This window comes from Chelon labrosus (assembly GCF_963514085.1).
Source record: "Chelon labrosus genome assembly, chromosome: 12".
Lineage (NCBI taxonomy): Eukaryota > Metazoa > Chordata > Actinopteri > Mugiliformes > Mugilidae > Chelon > Chelon labrosus.
This window is the reverse complement of record NC_140345.1, coordinates 14,383,132-14,408,017: the sequence shown is the minus strand read 5'-3', so window position 1 is coordinate 14,408,017 and position 24,886 is coordinate 14,383,132. Positions and strand designations below refer to the sequence as shown.

General features: G+C 43.0%; 3 protein-coding genes across 5 annotated transcripts in view; all 3 read right to left on the bottom strand.

Annotated features, from left to right (window-relative positions):
* Positions 1-234: 234 nt before the first annotated feature.
* On the bottom strand, positions 235-2,919 carry LOC311497355 (uncharacterized protein). Its single transcript, XM_084557636.1, has 2 exons — positions 2,731-2,919; positions 235-2,243 (listed from the first exon to the last, which is right to left on the bottom strand). The coding sequence occupies exon 2, from the start codon at positions 2,219-2,221 to the stop codon at positions 734-736; it is 1,488 nt and encodes a 495-aa protein (XP_084413762.1). The 5' UTR covers positions 2,222-2,243; positions 2,731-2,919; the 3' UTR covers positions 235-733.
* Positions 2,920-3,961: 1,042 nt separating this feature from the next.
* On the bottom strand, positions 3,962-12,038 carry LOC311497349 (uncharacterized protein). 3 transcript variants are annotated; one of them, XM_084557629.1, is made up of 2 exons: positions 7,334-12,038; positions 3,962-7,090 (listed from the first exon to the last, which is right to left on the bottom strand). In XM_084557629.1, exons 1-2 carry the CDS (start codon positions 7,511-7,513, stop codon positions 4,475-4,477), a joined length of 2,796 nt encoding a protein of 931 aa, XP_084413755.1. In that variant the 5' UTR covers positions 7,514-12,038; the 3' UTR covers positions 3,962-4,474. The 3 variants fall into 3 exon arrangements, with proteins under 3 accessions (XP_084413755.1, XP_084413754.1, XP_084413753.1); XM_084557628.1 differs by having other exon boundaries at positions 3,962-7,569; positions 11,095-12,038; XM_084557627.1 differs by having other exon boundaries at positions 3,962-7,569; positions 11,387-12,038.
* Positions 12,039-13,360: 1,322 nt separating this feature from the next.
* znf1035 (zinc finger protein 1035) overlaps positions 13,361-24,886 on the bottom strand; it is a 25,754-nt gene continuing 14,228 nt past the window's right edge. The window contains exons 2-3 of the mRNA XM_084557625.1: positions 22,619-22,676; positions 13,361-22,538 (exon numbers count right to left, since the gene is read on the bottom strand). Of these exons, the coding sequence (XP_084413751.1) occupies positions 13,978-22,500 (8,523 nt within the window). The 5' untranslated portion in view covers positions 22,501-22,538; positions 22,619-22,676 and the 3' untranslated portion in view covers positions 13,361-13,977. The remainder of the gene's footprint in view (positions 22,539-22,618; positions 22,677-24,886) is intronic.

Genomic DNA, 24,886 nt, shown 5'->3' with positions numbered 1-24,886 from the left:
CCTCAGTGTTTCCCTATTCATCTGCCATCAAACACACTTATAACTGAACTTTTGTTGTTTTCTAATAATACCTTTGTTTACATATAATCAGCTATTTTATTGTCATACTCTTAGTTGTATTTCCTGTACAATAAAGTGCTGTTCATATATTACAAATACACAGGTCAAACCGCTACACATTATTTCGTTTACCAAGAGATTATGCTTGCTGCTTCCATGAACACAGACACCGTGGGTTTGAAAATATAGTTTAATACATCATATACTGTATTCTTATGGTCTGACAAAGCTGGTAAGAACACACAACACGAGGTATTGTGGCCAACCCCCACAGCTTCACAACACAAATTTGATCATACTAAAACATTTAAAAAACAAAACAAAAACTATTTTACAGTACCTGGTTATCCCACCAAACGTGGTTAAACCTTGCACACACACATCTCAATATTAAACTTTACTGATTTAAACCTTCTACACCCACTGCAAGGACAACAACGTCACACTCCAGGGAAGGCAAAATAATAATAAAAAAAAAGAGATACAGATTAATTAAGACGCACTGTCATAGCTATTAATTCTAAGCATCCCTATCTTTTTTAGTTGTTTGGAAAAATCCAGCGGGCATTGTGTCCCTGTGTAATGAACCAAGTAGATGCCATTCACTATGCATTTGGTCCATAACTAGCAACACGTGTGTGACGTGCAAACTAGATGTGCCTCTCTAGTGTTGTCAAGTCTTGATGGGTACAGATGAGGTTACTTGGTAAATCACCTCAGCAGGTTTTTCTGGTCCATTTTCAACAATGTAACAGTCGTCGTCATCATCGTCGTCATCAATATCCACTCCTGTTTTCCCAGCGACGGGACCCACCCCTTGCCCTCTGTCCAGACCAAGAGACATGACGTGGTTCTTCTTTAATCCGACAGAATGTGGAACCCCAAGTTTTATCTCACCATTCATATGAGCGAGATTTGGACGTGCCGCCGGTGTCACCCTCTGAAATCTGCAAAGCTGTCTGCCACCTCGCATGTGCTGAGCCATGAACTCTCGTGCTTTGACACACTTGTGTCTCTGAAGCATCTGAGGGGTTTCGAAAGGAATATGACAGACTCGGCATGTAACTTCATTAGATGTAGATGATGTCTCAGTAGGTTTGCTCATTACACCTGGTGCAGAGTTTATGGGAGCGTGTACAGAAGCATTGAGAGGAAACCTGTGTTTGTTGTATGCTGTAAGATTCTGATCTTTCAACTGCAGGGTGGATGTGACAGGATGGGCCTGACTCCCTTTACTGGCTGCACTGTGCTTCTGGTTTCTCCACTGTAGAGAGGAAGAGGCCGGAGCCCCCTGGGGTCTCGGATTCCTGTTGATACTGACTTCATTTGGTGGCTTGAAACCTGGTGGTTTCGCAGTGATAAGTCTCAATTTGGTCACATTGTGTGGCGAGTTACAAATATGGAAGCGGGGCACTAGCTTCTTGCTGCAGAGCAGCAACCCACATCCTATACAGCCAGAAATTTTATCTGTGACATGGGAGCTGTGATGTGAGACGAGGGATGCTTTTGTCATAAAACACTGCCCACATTTACCACAAGTGTAAGGCTTTTTCCTATTAAACATGCGTACAGTCTGCACCAGTACAACAGGCTGATAGAGTGTCCACAGATCCACGGTTGGTGCACCGACACTTGCAAAAATATTCTGCATTTCTGTTGATGAGGGGATGGGGCTTGAGAGCAAAGATGCATGTGACACAGACGAGTGCAACCCAGGCACTTGCCCGGACTGCACGGTTCCTTGTAGGGTAGACTTCATTGGCAAAGAAATTGATGGCACATTATCCAGTTTAGGCATCTTCCACATAACCTCACCTGCCCTAAATCTTTTCAGCTTCTCCTCCTCTTCCTTGCGCCTCTCAATTCTGCGCTTCCTTATTGTTTCATGATCAAGCACTTGGTGCCCCGGTTCATGTTTAGTGCTGTGCTCCAGCATGTCCTTGTATTTGGCAAACTCAGTTCCACAGGAGCAGATGAAACTTGCAGAGGGACACACGTGTTCCTCCAGACCCTTCTGAGTTGCGAATATCTGCTCACAGCTGAAGCAAAACCGTCTGTCGTTCATCGGGTTTGAAGTTAAGCCCCCCTTCGCGATATTCTGCTGTTTTTGCCTTGCTGTCTCCATGATCAGGCCGGGCATGGGCGTGTGCAAGGTTGACATGGAGCCCACTACAGCACCTTTACTGCAAATGGAACAGGAACACAATCATAAACAGCATATAAGTGAATCTGGAAAATAATAGCAATATATACATGTGAATGCCACATAGTGACAAGATGCTATTATGCTAGCAGCTACCTAGGGTAAATAGGGTAAAACCTAGGGTAAATGAACTGCTTGATAAGCCATTTGAATGTATTATTCAAGGTTAATGTTAGCTGCAGTTGAATATTTAAGATAATTTGATTGTCTCTTAAAGCAACTCTTAAACTTCTGACTTGCTAAACAACTCTTTACCCAGTTATTTACCATGCACTCGGTGTGCTGTGAAATACACGCCGCAGCTTCAACCAGCCAAATTATATTGTTGCCTATTAACTGTAAAATGACATTAACTAGCCACGTTTCGCGATGTACAGCGTTATTTTGGGAAACGCGCGCTTCCCTTGCGACAACCCACCATGCTAACGTTAGCCTCCACTGGCTCACAAGCAACATCGTTAGCTTACCTTCACAAGAAAATGAACGCGCCGTCGTATTAATAGTATGACTCCTCCTTGGGGAAAAATAAGAGTGCGTCCATTGTCGTTTCGCAAAACATTCACAATCAGGTTCACACGCCGGTGTTTAGCATAAGCAGGTAGCCGTTAGCCTGTCAGCCCTACCAAAAGACAAGAGGGGAAAAAAACAAAAAAAAACTGTTCTTCTCCTTCTGCTTGTGTTGTGATGGTTGGCAAACAGCGCCACCCTCTGGCCTGGAATGCGAACTGCAATGTCTCTTCCGCCCTCCTCCTTCTTCTTCTTCTACGGATTGTTGAAAAGTCAATGGATACCACCACCACATACAAACATCCGGGTTCTGCTCCGTTATACCGACACCCACCCGTTGAAGCTCCTGATCCATTTTTATTGTTGACCATGAAATGTGAAATGTTAAATCTCAAACTTTGAAATGATCAACGCTCGCTATTATGGAAGCATATTGCTGCCACACTGTAGAAAAAAAAAGGCTCAATATTATGTAATTACATGAAAGTTTCTTGTTACAACATGATATTTTTCACGTTTTAACAAGATAAGTATCACGTTATTACATGAAATTATCACGTTATTTCATGAAATTATCACGTTATTTCATGATGATGATATTTTCACGTTATAACGTGAAAATATGTTATTTCAAGATATGATATTTTCACGTTTTTACATGAATTTATCACGTTATTTCATGATGTTCACGTTATAACGTGAAAATATCATTATCATGAAATAACGTGATAATTTCATGTAATAACATGATACTTATCTTGTTAAAACGTGAAAAATATCATGTTGTAACAAGAAACTTTCACATAATTACATAATATTGAGCCTTTTTTTTTTCTAAAGTGTGGCAGCAATACGCTTCCGTACGCTATGACTACAAAACATCTATTAGCTAGATTTTTTATATAGTTAACAATCTGGGTAAATTCAAATGACAATAAACAAAATAACCATATTACCTTTTTTCTTTAATACATCCTCTCTAATTTTATCATGCAATTTGCATCTTCAAACTGCAGCTGAGAAACTTAATTTACACGCTAATAAGTGCAGCAAAGTGTATTCCTATCTATATCCTATTCCTATTCCACATAGGGTACATGGATTATTCTTAGACTGCTCACAAGTTTTTATTAACAAACTGGAAATATTTGGATCAGATGAGATATTAGGTACTTTTATTCAACACAATTATTAAGCCTATATTTGAGACACTTAAACCTTAATCAGTTGTGATCCTCTGATAACATTTTCATGTTAAAACACGATCTTTGCACTGTGCAAGTAATTTCTTCTGTCAATTCCTTGAGTAAGATATTGAATCCAACACAAGTTGTTTCACACACTGGTATTTTTTATTAACACCAATAACAACAAGCTACACCACTAATTCTGTGATAAAATTCAGCCTACCAAATACTAATAATCCTGTACAGGCTAATGAAGATAATATCATGGTTAGGGTAATTAAAACATACAGTATAATAAAAGCTGATGTTTTCTTTTTATTGTGCCAAGCTACTATGGAACGCAAAAGTTGCTTAAATATCTTACGTAGCTGTACAAAGTCAAAGTAACTTCACAAAAAGTTACAAATAAACCTGCCAAATATGAAAAAAAAAAAAGTATAATAAAATGGGTCATGTTCTCATTTGCACCACTTTTGTACTATTCTCTAGAAAAACTTAAGAGTCGTTAAGAAATCAGCTATTCTTGTGTTTTTGGCTGTGTGTCTCCAGCCATGATTCGATGAACCCTCCTGCGGTGGTTTTTGAGCGATTTAAGGTTTGGGTATGTACCCTGACAGACATCACAGCAAAATGAATCGGACCGTTTGTGAGTAAGCAGGTGTTTCTGCAAACTGTCCACGGTGCCAAACCAGCGAAGACAAACAGGACAACGGACAGGCTTGATGGCAGGCTTGCAAGCCCCGCTCCTCTGGTGAAATATCAGACTGATAGCATTGGGGAAGTCAGAGTTGCAGTGGGAACAGTGGTAAGTTTTGGGTGGATTTGTGATTAGATTTGTTACCCGCCCACCTTTGCATCGATTCCAGGATAAGTGCCTTCGAAGGGAACAGCGGGTCGAAAAAGTGTTCCCGCAACGTGTGCATACAATGCGCTGCTGCTTTTTCATTAGACTTAGAAGCGACTCTGGGTTTGGTTGTTTCTGTGGAGGCTGACGCACTGACGGAGATGGCGGCGGCGGCTGCTGCTGCTGCGGCGGCTGCTGTTGCGGAGGAGGAGGAGGAGGAGGAGGTTGCTGCTGTTGAAATCGCAGCAGTAGAGGTTGGGATCGTTGTGGTTGTAGTCCCTTCAGCAGCTGGTGATGAGGATGCATATGGATCTGCAGATGAACTTCATAGTCTGCCCAAGAATTAACGGTCTCTCCACAAGTCGGACATGTGTATGATTCTTGTGCATGCTTTTGCAAGTGCTCCAGGAGCAACCTCGGAGATGTAAATCCAACCCCGCACTCACATGTCACTCTTCTTGGCAGCACAGAGGGCAGTGACATGATGCCCCAATTGCTTCCATCGTTGTCCTTTGTTTGACAGTCTGTAGTTGCGGCGCCTGGCACGCTCGGCTGCGCAGTCGCTCTTTCAGCATCTGACACTGTTCGCCGAAACTGACATTTCTTTCTGTGAGCCATCATGTTATCTTTGCGGTTAAAGTTCTTCCCACACACAAAACAGGCAAACAGTTTTTCCATACTGCTTGCATTCGGGGTAGTGGCACCCTGACTGACACTCGGTGTTACAATCCCAAGTGCACGTGGCCTAAACCCACAAAGTCGCAGATGGCGCCTCAAAGTAGATGCTCGACTATAGGTTTTCTGACACCTGTTACAAGGGTAACGTCTAACACCATCCCTGACAAAATAACGCAGGCCTTGGGGTGCCATTTCTGCATGTTCAACTGACACGGACGTCTTCACCTCTTCATCATCACCAGCTTTCTCTGCGGAATGAAGCATCTCCATTTCGTCATCCAGGGGCATTGTCCACTGCCCTTCATTAGCGTCTTCATTGCCGGGTGATTCTGCACCCCAGTTGTTTTCTTCTCCTTGCTGTAGTGAAATGTCACACAGAGAGGGATCCTGGTGGTCTCCCATCATGGAAGATTTGGGGCTGAATGGGGAGAAGTGTTTTGCAGGTTGAGCCCAGGCCAAATGTGAAACTGCAGAGGCATTAGAATTTGGAGAGGTCACCTCCACCTTGACATGGCCAATAACTTGAGTGTTCCCAGCAATACTCTTCTGAGAAGTCTGAGATGCAGCGTCAATCCCATCTATATCAGTTTTGGCATTACTGTTAGACCTGTGTAATAGCATTTTCTGAACTAAGGGACCGGCCTGCCGAGAGAGGACGGACACTGGACCATGACACTTGTGGTTTTTGAGGTTCCACCTCCGCGCATAGCTGTGCTTGCACAATGGACAAAAGAAAACTTTTCTTTTACTGTTGAGACTATGAAATGGCATTATTTTGGGTGCAAAAGGAAACTTGCTTTTTAAAGGATTTGATGGCTGTATAGACTTATTTGCTAAAGGAGAACATACATGACTGTCAGGCAAGGGCATCCACCCAATGATCAGCTGTTTGCAGCGACGACAACATTTAATCCTTTCTTTTTTGTGCAAAAAATGATGCTCCGTCAATCTGTTCAAGTTCTGAAAGACCCTACGACAGCGGCCACATTGATATCCCCCATATGCGCCCTTACCACTAGGATCCATGAGCTTTTGACGCGTCTCAAGAACCACAACAGGTGAGAGAGTCTTAGTTAGAGAGACAACCTTCTTCCTACTGGTCTCAAGAATTCTGCTAATGGATGGAGCTTTTGTTTTTATGCCGGGTTTTGCAAGCAGTCGCCTCAACTGCGCAATAGAGAGATCGTTGGCCTGTGACACCTTCGACTTTGCTCCTGTTGTTATATCAACGGGTACAACTTCCTGCTTGGGGACAACTGTGTTTTCACTGTGATTCTGAGGCTGAGGAAGCGGAAAGCGTTTCATGTAAGCTGATGCCAGCAACTTCATCAGGGTGTTCTTTTGGGGCAAATTCCCTCTCTCTCCACTGCTGCTAATAGAATTGTCTTTGTCCTGGAAATGCATGTTCTCTGCAGTCTCTGGCATTTGCTCTGCAGCAGTCGACATGTCTTCTTCACCGTCACCTTGAGGGGGTGTACACTGGCCTTGAGGGTTGGTTACTATGGCAATCCCATCCTCCAGGCTGACATCTGCCTTGTGAGCCGTTAATACGGGTATTTCAACAGCAGCAGGGGACTTGGAGGTAGAGGGGCAGCTGAGAACCAAACCTGACTGGGTTACAGGAGTGCATGACGCATGTTGGGTGGGAAAAATCTCATCACAGCTAGGTCTCACAGGGACATTATTATCCAAAGGCTGCAGTAACTGCATTTGAGAGGTATGTGAACGTTTGTGCTCTAACATGAGACCAAAATCCTGAAATTCCTCTCCACAATCACAAATATAGAAGGACGGCGAAGGGCTCTCAGGTAAGAGTGATGGGTTTGGTTGCGCACTAGAGGAGTTCGTACTTACAAACGGCTTTTCATTCGAGCTGGTGTTAGTCTGTAATGGAGGGGAGGCAGAGGCCTTGGAGAAAGCACTTGCATGGGTTGCCTGATGTACTAGCAAGGAGGCCAGTCCATTGAAGGTGGCTGAACATGCCACACAACGGTACACTTTGGTAGGTGACGTAGTTCCTTGTAATCCAAGCATCAGGACAGCCAATCGTACACTGCTAGGCAGGTGTTGTCGTCAAGCAGGATGGATTTCTGTAAACCACACACACAACATATACAAAATGTCACCATTACAAAGCAGACAGTCCCAATAATAAAGATACATTTTTCAAATATACATGCGGCCACTCCCTTTAATGCTATTCACCCTAATGTTTACAAGACATCTTGCTGATAAGTGTGGCTCTTTGTGGTTTCTTGAATATAGACGCAAAAAAAAATATTTCAAACATGAGGACACCAGAATAATTGTGTAGTAGCAGGTTGTGGTTTTGCCCTGCGGGGAAGATTAGAACTGACTGTTTCAGGGAGAAGTGCCAGGGTGAGTTTTCTGGCACAGGTGTTGTGCATGGCATCTCATGAAGAACAGCGCCAGATCCAAGAAACACCTTGAGACCTGAGGCAAGTCCGCCTGAGCAGAATTACAAAAAGAATAGCATTCATGTTAACGTTGCGGGGGGTGTGGTGGTGGTGCTGCTGTATTGACCAGCTTTACGTGTGTGGCACCAATCCTGTCTCCAGGATCTCGTCTACGCTGGAAGAACCTATGGATAACAGCAGCTTACACATATAAAAGTCACAAACATAAAACCCGTGCCCTCCTGCCTGGCACTGAGCGATGCACACACCATGTAACATTGAAATAGAGAATTCCGCTCAGGTTGATAAGCCTTTGTAGGTGTGGTGAGCTATCTGGCAGACTTTCTGGCACTCTGCTGCATTAGAGAGAGGGAGAAGGCTGATTAGACCGTGAACAACAGCTGTGCCAATCAGCTCGCCCTGGAACTGTTCTGTGAGCCAGTCAGCACCACCTCTTCTTCTGCAGCTGGGCAAAACCACACCCCCACTGCCACAACAGCTCTGCCACAGGATGGACCTGCTGTGACAAGGCCTCATCAGGTAGCCTTTTAAAGAGCCCTCAACTCAAATCAGTAAATAATGTGAAGTAAAGCTGCTTTTGCCTGCATTGCTCCCCCAACGCAGGGGCTGAGACATGCCCTGGATTGAAACATGAAGAGACAGAGCTGCAGCCAGCCGCGGTCAGCAAATCCATCAGGTCACTCCGCAGAAATGGAATCCAAACCCACAGCTGCATATTTACGCTCCATTTCCACTGGCACGGTCAGGTGCATCTGCACTTTATCCTCACAGCAAAAAAAAATAAAAAATGTGCACACCTGTGATGCTGAGATCCTGCCTCTGAGCAGGGACATACCACAACCGTCTTAGCCAAGCTGCACTCATATGCAAAACCAGTTGGTTAGATATGTGTGGCCAGTCAACATGAGACAACTGAAAAATTATTTAACTGTAGAATCTGTGTTATCCTTTTGTGGTGGTCAGGGACAGTGAACAGAGCGTTAATATTACTTTCAATACAATTCTGACACGATGCCGCCTGTGCAGCTTCTAATTTCGCCACGGCCTGTGTCGCTAACATGACGGCAGTCAACCAAACTGTGACTGGAGTTGGTCTGGAGTGAGCGCCTTAGGACTTGAGGACATCCATGGCTCCACTGTTAACTAATCTAGTTAGCCTATTTTTGTGTTCACTTCACTCCTACATTTCCATTCGTTCTTTAGTGTAACCATCCGCTCTGCCATATCATACAATTGTTTGTTTTTTAGGACAGAGCCCATGGTACTAAAAGCTGCTCTCTGAGATGACAGTGGAAAACTTGTATTGTAAAGCAGCAATCTGAATGAAGGCTGCCGTACATTTGTTTGAAGTCCTGCCTCGGCGTTAGTTTTAAAAACATGGTTCTTTTAGCAATTATTAACAGTTTGGGATCACTCTTCCAGCATGTGTATCACTCCAGCATGCTCCATAATTAGTACTAGTATGGGGAGGAACAACAACACTGATCAGGCATAACATTATGACCACCTAAGACATTGCGTCCTAACACACACACATGTATATTTATTGTGGAGGTCTCCCTTGTGCCTCCAAAACAGTTGTGACTCATCAGAGAATGGACACGGCCCTTCTGAGGGTGTCCTGTGTTGTCTGGTAACAGAATGGATGGGGGCCTTTGGGTCCTATGGGTTGAGGAGAGGGGCCTCTATGGATCATCCCACAGATACTTGATCAGTTTGGGATCTAGGGAATTTTTAGGCCAGGTCAACACCTTGTGCGGTTTTGTTTTTCCAAGTTTTTTTTTTTTTAGTTGTTCCTAAACCAGTTTTGTGTGTGTGTCTGTCAGGCTGCGAGCTTTCTTCTGCACATGGGGTTAAGGTCTGGACTCTGTGGTGGCCAATCCATGTGTAAAAATAATATCTCATGCTCCTTGAACCACTCTTTCACAATTTGAGCCTGATGAATCCTGACATTGTCAACCTGGAATATGCCTGTGCCATCAGGAAAGAAAAAATTCATAGACAGAATGACCTGGTCACTCAGTATATTCAGGTAGTCAGCTGACCTCATTCTCTCGGCACACAATGTTGCTGAACCTAGACCTGAGCAACTGCAGCAACCCCAGATCATAGCACTGCCCCCACAGGCTTGTACAGTAGACACTAGGCATGATGGGTGCATCACTGCCTCCGCCTTTCATCTTACCCTGATGCCCCCATCACTCTGGAACAGGGTAAATCTGGACTCATCAGACCACATGACCTTCTTCCATTGCTCCAGGGTCCAATCTTTATGCTCCCTAGCACACTGAAGTCTTTTTTTTATTTTTCCCCCAGTTCAGCCTCACTGATTAGTGGTTTTCTTAAGGCTACACAGCTGTTCAGTCCTAATCCCTTGAGTTTCTTTCTCATTATACGTGTGAAAATGCTCCTACTTTCACTATTAAACATAGCCCTGTTTTTCTGCGATCTGATTTCGCCAAACCTTTAAGCGATCGCCGATCACGATTTAATCAGAAGACAATGGTTCCCCACTATCCTAGTTTAATCCAGGTGGTGACTTTTTTTTTGTCCAGACAGTGTATGTCTAAGTAACATCCACGTGAATGTCAGGACGTCGTACCGTCACAAAAAGTCAACGTTATTTACTTCTCCTGTCAGTGGGTTTAATGTTGTGGCTGATCGCCGTGCGTCCATTTAGATCCGGCAGGTGACAGAACAGATAAATAAAGGCTGGTTGAAGATTATACGGCCATGATTTCTAAAGATTTCAACAATTTTGCTGCACTGTGTGACTGAAGCAGTGTTGCATGCGTCTTTGAAGATGGGAGTCATCTGGGGGCAAGCTGGGGCTCTGTGAACTATTCAGGACACCTAATCAAAAATTCAAATCCGACTCAGAGAGCTTCAGCTTGGGGGCTTCAACCTGTAGATATTGGACATTTGTGTCCCTAAATCCCGGCTTGCATTATCTGACGAGGCGAACGACAAAGAAAAGGAGCTCAGTAACAAACACACAAACAAGCAAGCAAGCAAGCAAGACCCCAAACGTCAGACGGACACAAACACGACAAGGAGCGCTGCTGGAAGGAAAAAAAAAACAGCCACCACCAGATAAACAGGGCTCTCAAGATATGTACGGTAGCTTGCCAATGTTGGTCACAATGCAAACCGACACTGTGATATTGTTTTACTTACGGTTGCCGTTGCATATTATCTCCTTTACCTCCTCCAATCCTATGCTACAGTGGTGGTCGTGTCAGCGTTGTTCGTCTAATGTGTTTCCTAGCTTGGCTTAGACTACGAGGCTACCTGAAACACCTCAGAGAGGGTGCTGCTAGTGAAAGCTAACCAGTGTGGGATGGTCCGCCACGTTCCCGAGGAAGGCCGGAGACAGGAGCAGCTAACCGACTGGAGCTAGCCACCATGACCGTCCTATGAAGCTGCAGCCTGCACAGCAACCCGCCCGTTTCTATCTTCACGTACTCACCAGCCACAGGAGCGCCGACGCTTTCCTTCTAAGAGGACCCGCGACGGCTGGGAGGGAGGAGAAAAGGCTCGGCAGACATCTGTCCATGCACAGGCAAACACACACACACACACACACACACACACACACACACAAGAAAACCTCTCCAGGGAAACGCAGGTCCGCTGAGCTCTGTGGGGAGTAAGTAAACGTGATGTTGTGCCAGGAAGTGGAGCACCGAGCTTGTGGAGCTGCAGCTGCGGCAGGCGCGGAACGGTTCACACGGCGCAGGCGCAGTCGACGAGGACCCTGAAGCACATCCCCGCGCGCCGGGTCCGTGGGTCCGTGGGTCTGTCTCAAGAGGCCACCGTTGATGTTGCAGATCACATGAGGTTCCTCGGTCTAATAAAAATGCTGCTGAATTTTTACATCCGGCACTTTCCCTTTTATGTTCATTTTGTCCATTGTGTGTGTGTGTGGCGTGTAATGCAGCTGATGCCAAGAGGGTGCAGTCGCACACCTCACTCGGTTTATGAGCTTTTATGTTTTATTATTATTAAAGACTACTGGTTTTAAGGGATAGATAACACTTTATTGATCCCTAGGTGGCGTCATTTACAACTCCCAATATCAGCCACTGAAAGACACACATAAGTGCAAGTGTAATATCTGTTATGCACTGGGACTCAAAGGTTGTGAACCTTTTGTTTGTATCAGAGGAGTGCATGACTACACTTCCCCTCTTTTGGGTTCTACACATATCCCACTGTGGGATAAATTAAAGGATTATCTTATCGTGTCCAAGTCTGCTCTACAACTTAATGCGCTTGAAGCTTATCATTTATTTCACTCATTACAGTACAACTGCGCAAGCCAGTAGCCAGGCAACACTGACAATCCCAAATTCGCCTGGAGCGCCGACTCGAGCAAGAGGTGCAATTTGACTGTGTTGGTTGACTGGTAGTGGTCACACCACATCCACCAGTCGTCCGCGATTGTAAATGTCGCAATAGTTTGGACGTTGTCACGGGCTATTTCCTGGTGAAACATTTTCTGCGGGGCCCAAATGGACAGACTGTCCATTTAAAATCTATTGGATAAAGAATAATGACTAGTAGTAGCAGCAAAAGTGCTGCGAAAAAAGCAAAAAAAAAAAAAGTTGTTGGGCAAATGATCTGCACTTATCTCTACTTTAGTATTTCCTTAAATGTAACATTATGCAAAAAATCTGGTTAAATCAGTGAGCAATTGAAGTGACTATTTCCCTCCCTGCTTGTCATTTAGGAAAATGATAGAGCTACTCTCAGGTTCCCGTTTTAAGAACTGGTCCAGTAAATCAGGATTTTACTTCTTGTGGCAGGGACAGATTAGGTTAAATTTGTGGGATTCAAGATGACTTGATAGAGGTCGTGATTTAGGTGAAACTAGTTACAAGTAAAAAGTAATGATAGGACAACAGAGCAAACTGTTACTTATATTATGAAGGTAACAGAACACTATCGAGACTGTATGTCAGAAAGCATGCCCTGCCAGGTAACTGAATCTGTTCTGCATTCGGCATGGGACCAGTGATGAAAAAAGTTCCTTTTTACAGAAACCAGGATAATTGTACGCTTGACTGACAACAAACAAGCCTGCTGAGCCACTGTAACCATTGTGTATCCAGGCGCAAGCATCGTCTTCAACAGGAGTCTTTAATCAGCCATGTATTTCAATGTATGAATATTAACCATTAACATATTTGGGACTATCTACTACTTAATTTTAAATGTAGTTGAAACATAAATCCCCATGTTCATAACCATTATTCAAATTCTTTGTAGAAAGAAATTTATATTACATCTGAGAGCATCAAAATTGCAGCTGTTTCTTAAATTTCCATTTTGATATGAAGGGATACACATTGATTTATCTTTAAATCACCATAATCAGACAGAAAATCAAGATCATGAATGCAATCATGCTAGCCTTAAGTTTTGTGAATGAATTACTTCGTTTGACTGTTTTGGTCGAATGAAATCGATAGCTGAGGTCCGTAGCTTCCATTCTGCGAGTTTTCTTCAAAGAACAAAGAAACACAGTCGAGACTCAAATGGATTTTCTAGTTGACTTTACTCCAAGGTTGAACACACCAACTAAAATTTCTTAAGAAACGTCACATTCTCAGGTTGTGAAAGGATTTTCAAATAAAACATTTCTAGAACATCTGTACAAGATATCAAAAATACAAGCCTTGACAAACACAGGAACCTAATAAACTAAAAAATACCCAATGGATTAAAATGACCTGTGTAAACTTCATATACGGTCAACAAAACTGAGTAAACAATTTCAAACAATTTTTTTTTTTTTCAAGAAACCAGTTGGCTAATTTAGTGTACAAATCCCAGTATTAGAGCTATAAAATAACATAAAAAAAGCAGGAAAAGGTGCTCTGTTATGGAGACATTAGCCAAAAGCTTTCTGAGAATGTAACAATGGCCAAAAAAAAAAAAATAATAATAAAGTGGACCTAAAATTTGAGGAGGTACAGTCAGCTGTAAGGCATGAAAGGAATTTCAATATTCTTTACTTTGAGTCATTCAAAGGGAGGATAAGGTATATAAGATCCTTTACTGGGAGGAGCCAGCATGAGTCTGTTGATGGTCCTCCAGTAGGTGAGGAAAAGCAAAGGCTTTGTCACATTCTGTGCACTCGTATACAACTTCACCAACATGACTCTCTTGGTGCTGCTTTAGATGAGACCACTGGCTGAATGACTTGTAGCACATGTCACAACGGTACTGCCCAACTTCTTTTTCTGCGTGCAGTCTCATATGCAAAGACAGGTCTTGTGATGTACTGAATCTGGCGCGGCACTGGGAACATTTGAACTCATTCTTAGGCGTCTCTTTTAGACTATGCCTACGCTCGTGCTCTCTAAGGTACTTCCTCTTGGCAAATGTTTTCCCACAGAAATCACACCTAAATGGCTTCCCACTAGGATGTTGCGTGTTTTGATGGTCTAACAGACCACTTTTGGAGGAGAACTGCATTGAGCAAGTGGGGCAATTGAACAAGTCCTCTCCTGTGACATCAACCTCCTCCTCTTCAGCTGTTGCTTGATGATAATAACTTGGACTGGATGTCTTAGCTGATTGCTTTGAGTGTTTGGTCTCCACAATCGCCTGCTGCTGACGGGAACAACGGTGCTGGCGGAGAGCATCATGCGCCAAAAAGCTCTGACCACACTCTTGGCATTCATAGCCAGTTGTTGAAGTCAAATGAGGGTGCTTGCGTTTTCCAAGCTTACTTCCAGAGTGATCTTTCATTGTTTCAATATGGATGGCAAAATGATGAATCAGATCAGTGGCACCGGCAAAACACTTCTGGCAGACTGGGCATATGATATTGTATGAACGTTGTCCATCTTTGCCCTCAGTACCACGTCTAATTTCTGCTGCGCTATCAACATGGTTTTTAAGATGGCTGAGGAAGTTTTGAGGGGAGAAAAAAATAGTGGTGCATTCACTACATGAATATTTCCTTTTAGAATATGATGGTTGATGGGTGGCCCTGTGCTTTTGCAGGTGAGACGCATGAAGAAAATGTTTGTTGCAGTCTGTACAAGAGTAGGGTCGCTCCTTGGCTTCCATGCAACCATGCTCCGACAGCTCCTCTGGGTCTCTAAAACGCTCACTACAGACACCACAACGATATTTAAGTTCTGTGCTAAAGGCATATGAGCTTTGAGAAGGTGAAGCAGACTGATCACGTTCTCTTGAAACTGAAGGTTGGGGATGGTCACCTGACTTGGAGTGGCTTTTCCGATGCTCAGCTCTACTACTCTTGGAAGGAAACACACGATTGCATATATCACATGGAAAGTTCTCTTCGCGGTGGGTAGACATGTGCTCTGCTAGATGTGCAGGTCCTGTGAAACTGAGGTGACACTTGGAACAACGGTGTGGACGACTCTTGCCATGAGTATGCTTATGTTTACGAAGGGCAAAGAGAGAAACGAACCCCCTTCCACACATTTGACACTGAAATTCAGACTTGTGCATTCGTTGATGCTGCTGCAGCTGGGATGCCTGGAAAAAACATCTACCACATTCTTCGCACTCATGTGGTTTTTCACCCAGGTGACACAGCTGATGATCCTCAAGACTTTCTGATGTTGTGAATGTCTTGCCGCACACGTGACACGGGAAGTATGGCGCAGAGTCCGAGTCGCTGTTCTCACTGCTGTCATTTTCATCCTCACCACTTTCACCAGTTGTACTGACGTGACTGCTGAATTGTTGTTCACTGCTGCTCTTTTTCTGCACAGTACTCCCAGCATCCCTCTGCTCTTTTTGATGCCATTTTTTATAGTGTCTTGACAGAGATTTTTTGATTGCGTAGATTTTGTTGCAGAATCGACAAGAAAATACACTGTCCTCATGACTTTCCTTGTAATGGCAACATAAAGCTGGTCTTGTCCAAAACCGCTGAGTACACAGTTTACAAGCGAAAGGCCTACTAGGATCATGGAATGTTTTGTGGATTTCAAGTTCAGATACGGTGTTAAGTACCTTGGAGCAATCACGGCAAGGGTATGTCCGATTATCTGCATGGATTCTCATGTGTTTTTCAAGATTTCCTTGGGTACTGCACACCCGCCCACACTTCGTGCATGTATTGCGTTTTTTTTCTTGTTCCTGTCTGCCATGGTCTTCAAGGTGACTAATTAGCATTAAGCCATCGGTGAAGCTCTTATCACATTCTGAACATTGATACTGAACAGGTTTTTTTTCTTTACCCGAGTTGCTCTGCGTCTGATTTTCTTCAGAATTCTGTGGGTCATCTTTGCAGGAAAAATTGGTCTGCAAAACACCAGTTCCAGTTGTTTTGGAGCTTTCTTTGAACAGAAGAACAGAGTCATTCAGTGCAAAATCAATTTCTGCTTTCAATGGGACTTCCAATGGCTGGGTTACAATATACCCATTTCTACATTTTCTGTGGTGATTTCGAAGAAGGCTTTTATTCCAGAATCCCCTATGGCATATTTTACAGTTAAAAGGATGACCCCCTGCATGTGAACGCAGATGACCAGTTAGTCCAGCTTTACTTGCAAAGGACATATCACAATCTGGGCAGAAAAAACTTTTTGGGACCTCACTTTCCAGAGCTGTGTCTAGTTTATATGTTGAATTAGCAACATCACGACTCTCATCCAAAGGCTCCTCTTTTATGTTTGGTATATCAGATAGAAGTTGCTGTAGGGGAGCAGTTGACACTGGTGGAACCATTGTTTCCAGCTTGTGTGCACTTAAAAAATGTTCTTGGAGCTGTGAAAATAGCAGAAAGCGGGAACTACAGTATGCACAAGAAAAGCCTTTTGGTGGACTTTGAGAGGTTGATGGTTGTTCTCGGCAAACTGTCGACACTGAAGAATTTGGTCTTAAAGTACAACTTTTTTTGTGTTCTCCAAGCTTGTCTATAGAGAAAAATCCTCCACATCCGTCACAAAGCACTTTACTTTGCTGTTTCTTCTTGGTGCAATTTACAAAGTGACGCTTTACATAATCCTTCCTGATAAATCTCATACCACAATATTCACAGGGATATGGCCTCTCTCCTGTGTGCAGGCGAGTGTGCACGCTTAATTGCCAGCTGTTTCTAAAAGCACGGGGGCAATAACTGCATACATATTTGTACTTTTTTGCAAAAGAAGGATGGATCCTCTGTAAAATTCGAGATCTTGGCTCATCGAGCTGTCTTGTCACATTTTCTGCTGGTGGATTAGTTACAATGGGCAGAGAAGCATTCGTTTCAATGGACCTTTTGCATCTTTTTGTCTTCCTGTGCTTTTTCAGAGTTTTTTCATGAGAGAACGAAGAACCACATGTGCACTTGTGTAGCTTTACAGCATGCAACAGAGTGAAATGTCGGGAAAGATTAGACTGGGTTGGGAAGCTTTTTAAACAGACTTCACACTGAAATGTCTCCTGCATTTTAGTAGGCTTATTGCCAAACCTAATTTGCCAACCCCTGCCAACATCATCTAAACTGACTTTGGGTATACAGACCTCCAATCTTGTTTTTTTACCTTTACAGCGAGCCTGATGCACTTTGAGATGATCATACCTCGAAAAGCAGCAGTCACAGACTTTACAACGATATGGCTTGACTTCATTATGCGTCAAAATGTGACGTCTTAGGTTTCTAGGTTTCATGAAGGTTTTTGTACAGAATCTGCACTTGTACGCAACATCAACATCTGCGTTGGGCTTCTGTGAGGCATCTGCAGACATGTTTGGCTGTTCTGGTGAAGCATCACTTTTGCGTTTTGATAGCTTCTCTTTGTTAACACCATCGCAGAAAGCTTCGTGCTGCAAACACGTTGACCGACTTCCAAATCTGCGTCCACAATGCATACATGGATAGGGTTGCAAACCAGTATGTGAAACAAGATGTCTCAAGAGTAGTGATCTGTATCTGAACACCTGTGTACAGTGAGGGCATTTCAACTGAAGCATCTTGGTTGCATTTGACTGCAAAGGCATCTTTTGGACATTCTGCCTTGTCTGTGAAGTGTTTTTATCAGAATTGCCATTAGGAGAAGATAATCCCGTACTGAGCCCTGTAATCTCTCCGCATTGTCTCTGATGTTGACCTAATTTTGTATATCCAAAGTACTGCCCACATTTTGAACATTCAAGCAAAGAATTTCTCTTGTGGCCATGTTGATGATTTTTCATCCGTATTTTTTTGCCAAATGTCCGTGGACAATAGGAGCACTGATATGGTCTCTTTGGCTTGGTGTCGGACATAACTGAGACCTGTTGCCTGGTTTTAGAAGGCAAACACGTCTTACTGTGAAGTTGAAGGTAGATGTGACGGTAGAACTGTTTTCCACAGTTGGTGCAGGAAAGGGGCTTGTCTCCAGTATGTTTGACCATATGCAACAGCAAATAGCGGCGACTACCGAAAATATATTTGCAAAATGGACACTGATTCCCAGATATATGTGTAAGACAATGTTTTCTCAGTATTTGGGAATCATTGAATACTTCTTTACACAATGAACACTGCAGCCGCTTTGTTCCACTTCTCTCTTTCACAGATTCCAAGTTCTGCTGTGGCTTTAATGGCGTTTTCTCCTCAAGCTGAGGTCCCTTGAGTTCTCCATTTTTGTGGACATTCACATGTCTAAGGAGTTGTGCAGGATACTGGAACTGCAGATGACAGTCTGGGCATTTAAGCATTCCCCCTTCATGGTGTGTGTTTCTATGCTCGATCAGTTCTTCAACAGTTGGCAAAATCTTTCGACATACAATGCACTGTATCCTACTCTGATGGACAGTTCTATGAGCAATCAGATGGGAATGTCTCTTGAATCCCTTTCCGCATTGCAGACAGCGGTATGGTCTTTCACCACGGTGATTGCGTTCATGTTTCTTCAGTGACTGTGATGAACCAAAACATTTTCCACAAAAATGACAGCTCAGGGCAAGACGGTTATTTGCTTTAGTGGTTGTTAAGTCATCCTTAATCTCCTCATTCTCCATACTACATGAGGTTTCTGGTTTAGACATGACTGTGGAAGCCGATTTTCTATACTTAATGATCTTTCCTGTGAGTTTATACAACTCGTGTTTCTTCATATGTCTGTACTTTCCAGAAGGATGAAAATAAACTGCTGGACAGAGATTGCATTTGTAACGTTTCACATTCCCGGGAGCTGTTAAAGCTGGGGGTGCTTGTTTTGTCCTTTCGTTTTCCTTTGACTGCAGTTTCTGCTCATTTTCCTTTGTTTTTTGATGATCACCGCTTTTCCTTGATTTTGCATTCTCTTTTGCTAGCCGATTAATGGCTTCTCGGAAGCAAGATGTCTTAATATGTCTGTATCGGTTGGACGATAAAGTGAAGGTAGAGTGGCACAAGGGGCATGGATATTTACCACCAACTTTTCCCTTGCCACCATATATTGCATTTCTGACACAGTGACGCAAATGACGAGCCCTGTTATAGGAGTACTTAAACAGGCGTGGACATAGAGGACATTTACATTTTCCTCTCATCTCGTTTTCTTCTCTTTTCGTTTCCTCACCACTGACTTCTCTGATACACTGATTTGATGAAACTGCCACACCTTTTCCCTTGTGTATAATGGAGAGGGCCTTTTTCTCCTTCTCTCCAAAAGAATAGCCTTTGCCACACAGATGCGTCTTGGAGATGTCAACAAGCTTAACATAACATTTCGACATATTTGCATATGTACTGTTATGTACGACGTCATTTGGTGTTTTACTTTTCTTGACAACCGCATCAGAATTTCCAACTGGATGTCTGGACTTCTTGCATCTACCAGGTATACGCTTGTGTCTACGCATGGTACCAGCCTGAGCAAAATACAAGCCACATTCAGTACACTTAAAAGGCGTTGTGCCAGTGTGAAGCCGCATGTGCTTGATATACTGAACTATTTTTGAAAATATGATTCCACACTTACTGCACCTGTGGCGGGCGTGATGTTTTTTTTCCTTTGTTTGGCCAGAATAAGAAGAAAGCTTAGGGCGTTCTCTGATAGCGCCACACAAGTGTTTCACACCTTCTTCATTCTTCATCAGATAGAGATTACATGTCTTGCAAAACTCAATACTGTGCACGGCATGGCAACAATAGTGATGCTCAATTAGATGGTCTACATTATGGGTTGTGTGCTGGCAATCTGCACAATGATACGAGTTACTCTTTCCATTTGTTGACTCTAAGGTCTTAAGTAGAACAACAGGGTGCAGCAATTTTCTCATTTGTGCAGAGGATTTAATTTGAGCTGATGGTCCTTCGGAATAGTCCATGTCGTTACTGTCAGGTCTCGCCACACCTGTTTCTTTATATTGACTTAAGACAGGTTTAGTTTCATCAAGGTCACACGAAGAGTCTTCTCTTGACAGTGGTTCGCCATACAACAAGCCAGTGATGGAGTCTCCCTTTTCAGTGCAGTCCATCTCTTCAAAAGACTCACGTGTTGCTTCAATATCTCCACTAAAACTGGGTGGCTTTTGGGCCACTGGACTTGTATGTAGGGATTGTTGCAGATGTAGAGAGTGGATGGTATTTGTATCCACCTGTGGACTTGTGTGTTCCTTCTCTAAACAAGGATTTATGCCTGTGCTTGAGGTGTTTGGCTGTAAGCAGGATTCTACTAAACTACTAAAAACACCATTATTGTCACTGGTTACAGCATGGTTGCTAAATTCTGGAGCTGCAGAAGAGACATTTGTAATTTCCATTTCTAGACAGGGATGCATGTCTGTGTTGGAGGCGTCTGTCTGTAAGCAGGATTCTGGATGACTAGCAAGATTCTGCTTGTTCTTATCACTAGTGCCAAGAGAAAGATCGTCACTAGTGACATGGGAGCCACTACAGTCTTGATCGGGAGAGTAGGTTGGGTTTTCTGTCTCTGTAGGAGTGGTAGTTTCCATTCCTATACAGGGAGGTACGTTTGTGTTTGAGCCATCTGACTGTAAGCCAAATTCTGGATGACTAGCAACACTCTGCTTGTGCTTTTCATTAGCATCAAAGGTAAGACTGTCATCAATGGCACTGGAACCACTACAGTCTTGAACTGGAGAGGAGGTTGGGGTTTTTGTCTCTGGCAGACTCATCACTTCCGTTTTTAAACAGGGTTGTATGTCATCGCTTGAGGCATTTGGTTGCAAGCAGGATTCTGGAAGACTTGCACTAGCATCGCTCAAATTACCATCACTCATATAAGCAAGACTTCTACAAACATTGTTTAGGGCTACACTTTCATAGGACTGGTGTTCTGATAACAGCAAAGAGTTTTCAACATCATGACTGTTACTCGTGCATTGCTGCAAGTCATGAGTAGTATCTTTAGAACGGCATACCTGAATCGCTGGTGGATCAGAAGTGTGAGAGGTATTTGCCTGGGTATCATTCTCCTGATTGTTGGTTTCCATATTTTCACCTTGACAGTAAGTGGAATTAGGTGTGGCAGATTCATGTTTTTCAAAAATGTCATTTTCCAGAGATCCTTCTGACTTCCTCTCTAGTACCCCACTTTTGTCTTGCTCAGCTTCACTCTCTCCATCTTGACCATCTGTGGAGCCTGGGTTATTAACTTCCTGGTTTTCTTGGTTGAATAATTCATTTGTTTTCTTTCTTAACACTTGTTCATCAAAGTGATCCTGCTCATTGTCATTTGAAGCAGCTGAAGAGATTTGTTCATCCTCATTGCCATCTCCAGTCAAGTTTTCATGGCCGCTCAGGATGTCTGAAGATTTACTTTGTGTACGATCTCTCTCCATATCGCATTTTCGTTTCTGATCTTGACAACAGTCATAATCATTTCTATCATGTACAGTCTCACTTTCTGTAGTTGTCGCAATTAAAAAGGTAGTAGAGGACAGGACTGTTTCATTTCGACTTTCCATCTCGCCTTGCGCACATTCAACTATGTTTTCTCCTGCCTTCATGTTTGACGGCAAAGTTATATTAGTCTCTGACACAGACTCTGAGCACAGACTTTCAGCTGGCAAGGTCAAATTACCAGTATGCGTGAAAAACCATTCTGATGAGCTGTGTTTAGTAGGGACATCAGTTGTAGATTCTGGAAGTGAATTACTTGCCATAAATTTACAAGAAGGTCTTATTTCACCAGAATCTGCATCTGAGCAGCTGCTGACGTCCGAGTAGTTCTCAAGAAATGATGTGGCTAGCATTCCACAGTCTTGCTTAAGTCCTTGTAAATCTGTTCCAAAAGATGATGGGAAAGGTCCAGATGTTGGTGATCCATCTGCAGCAAAATCTGACATCTCACTATTTCCACATTTTTGCAAATAGTCTTTTTCCATTTGTTGGCCATCAGCCTGCCATTGTGTATCATTGCAATATCTTTGAAAAACACAATCTGAACTGGAATTTGCAATATTGGGATTTGAGCAATAGTTTGTGTTGAAGTTTAAAGTTGGTATGGTGGCCTCATCTGAAGCCACTGTCCCAGAGAAATCATGATGTCCAATAAAGTTCTCTATAGGTTGAGAAAGGGTTTCTTCTGACTCTGATGTTGTTGTCAAAGCCGCTGGATCGGATGATAGAGGTGTGAGGTTTTCAAAGTATGAATCCCACCCATTAGCCATTTTTTGCAAGGACGGGAAACTAGAGTCCTGAATCAATCCTGAAAGCACACAAAAGCATAGGATTATTGAACAGAAAATGCAACCAATGTCTTACAAAAACAGCTAACCAAAAACCTACCTTTTCTTAGACGTACAAGGACAATCCTGGTTGTTGCGAGTTACATCTGATCGGATACCTGTATATAAATAAAGCAAAAAAACATCTTAAATATATAGAAATATTCTGACACTTTGCTGTGATACCACATATAATTATGCTAAATGGGCTGTTACCACTGTATATTTTTGACACAGCATTATATATTTATATTATTAGTGGACACTGAATTTCCCATGGGACAGTAGGTCCTGGTCAGAGAGGTGAGTAAGAACACAACAAACATTCAAACAGAGGTTCAGCTGGGATGAGAGCACCTCCCAAAAAGATGCAGCAGGACTTCATCAATCAGTACTTGATGGTACAGTACCTAGACACTGAGTAAAAGGTATTACAGCATGCTTGAACTTTGTCAAACTAATTTTAAAAGGACTGCAATAACTTGCTTAAAAATTACTGGAATTTTCTCATGAAACAAAAATTGAACTCTCTGGGCAGAACTCCAAGCACTATGTTTGTCAAACACCAGGCACTACTCATCACCTTGCTAACACCATGTCTACGTTGGAGCATGGTAGTGGTTGCGGCATTATTCTATTGAGGTACTTCTCTGCAGAAAGGACAGGGAGACTAGTCAGACTGGTCTGTTGAAAGAATAAATGTAGCCAAATGCAGTGAGGTCCTTGAAAATAACTTTAGAGCACACACTGGGTTAGACAGGGTAGTGTTTGATATATTACAAGCCAGCTGGTGGGCTTGGATGGATGGCTTGGTGCACTGACACCCTGCTGTAATTACAGATCAGATCCAATTAAGAAATAAAGGCCTTCAATAGCGCTCTAACTGCCGTCCTGAACTCTGCCGCTCCACTAAAAACTCGGAGACAGACTCGGACTAAAGCTGCTCCATGGTTCAGTGACGAGATGCGTAAACAGAAAAAGAAGTGCAGGAAACTTGAACGTCTTTGGAGAAAGACTACACTTAAGGCTCACTATAACCTATGGTCCGAAAGCTTCAGAGCATATAAAAACTCTCTGTTAAACGCCAGAACGTCATATTTCTCAGAGCTGATAAATTCCAATAAGAACAACCCCAGGTATCTCTTCAAAACAGTTGCCAGCCTTACTCAGAATACCACTACACAGAGAGCAGCTATTTCAGCTTATGAATTTATGGATTTTTTTACATCCAAGATTGACCTAATCAGGGATAAAATAGACTGCACTGATGCCCATACAGCAGCAGATGCTGCATCAATTCAGCCCACGGTCGTTCTATCTCAGCTGACCTCTATTTCTCCGGAAACTTTTATGAGGCTAGTTAACTCCTCAAAATCCACCACCTGCTCACTAGACCCTATACCAACAAAGCTATTTAAGGAACTGCTACCTACCCTCCTCAGCTCAGGTCTTCACATTTTAAACGAGTCTCTTCTGACTGGCTCAGTCCCCTCAGCTTTTAAAAAAGCAATTGTTAAGCCTCTACTTAAAAAGCCAACTCTGGATCCACAAGTCCTACAGCACTACAGACCAGTTTCAAATTTACCATTCCTGTCTAAGATACTGGAGAAAGCAGTCGCTGACCAACTCATATCCCACTTATCCCAAAATAGCCTATTTGAAAAATTTCAATCTGGTTTCCGCTCTGGTCATTCTACTGAAACTGCCTTAATTACAGTGACTAATGACCTGCTACTGACAATGGATTCCGGACAAACCTCACTACTGTTGCTTCTTGATTTAAGCGCAGCATTTGATACAATAGATCACAACATACTACTAAGCCGCTTACAACAAAATATAGGTATACAGGGCTCTGCACTTTCATGGTTTCATTCATACCTGTCTAACAGAACTCATTATGTGACCTACAATGAAGCTACATCTAGGCTTGCGGATGTAAGATTTGGTGTGCCACAGGGGTCAGTACTGGGCCCCATCTTGTTCTGTATTTATCTACTCCCACTTGGTAACATACTACGCAGCTTTAATGTCAGGTTTCACTGCTATGCTGATGACACCCAGCTTTATGTGCCTATACAAACAGAGGACTCCACTCAGCTCAACAACCTAGAGGCCTGTATAGCAGACACAAAGAAATGGATGTCCAGAAACTTTTTATTGTTAAACACTGACAAAACAGAGCTGTTAGTTATAAGACCACGGAAGACGAAGCACGCTGAGGATTTTAGAGTCTGTGTCGATGACTGTTTTATAACAGAGAGCACAACTGTTAAAAGTCTAGGTGTCACCTTGGATCAATTTTTAACATTTAAACATTTCCAAAATT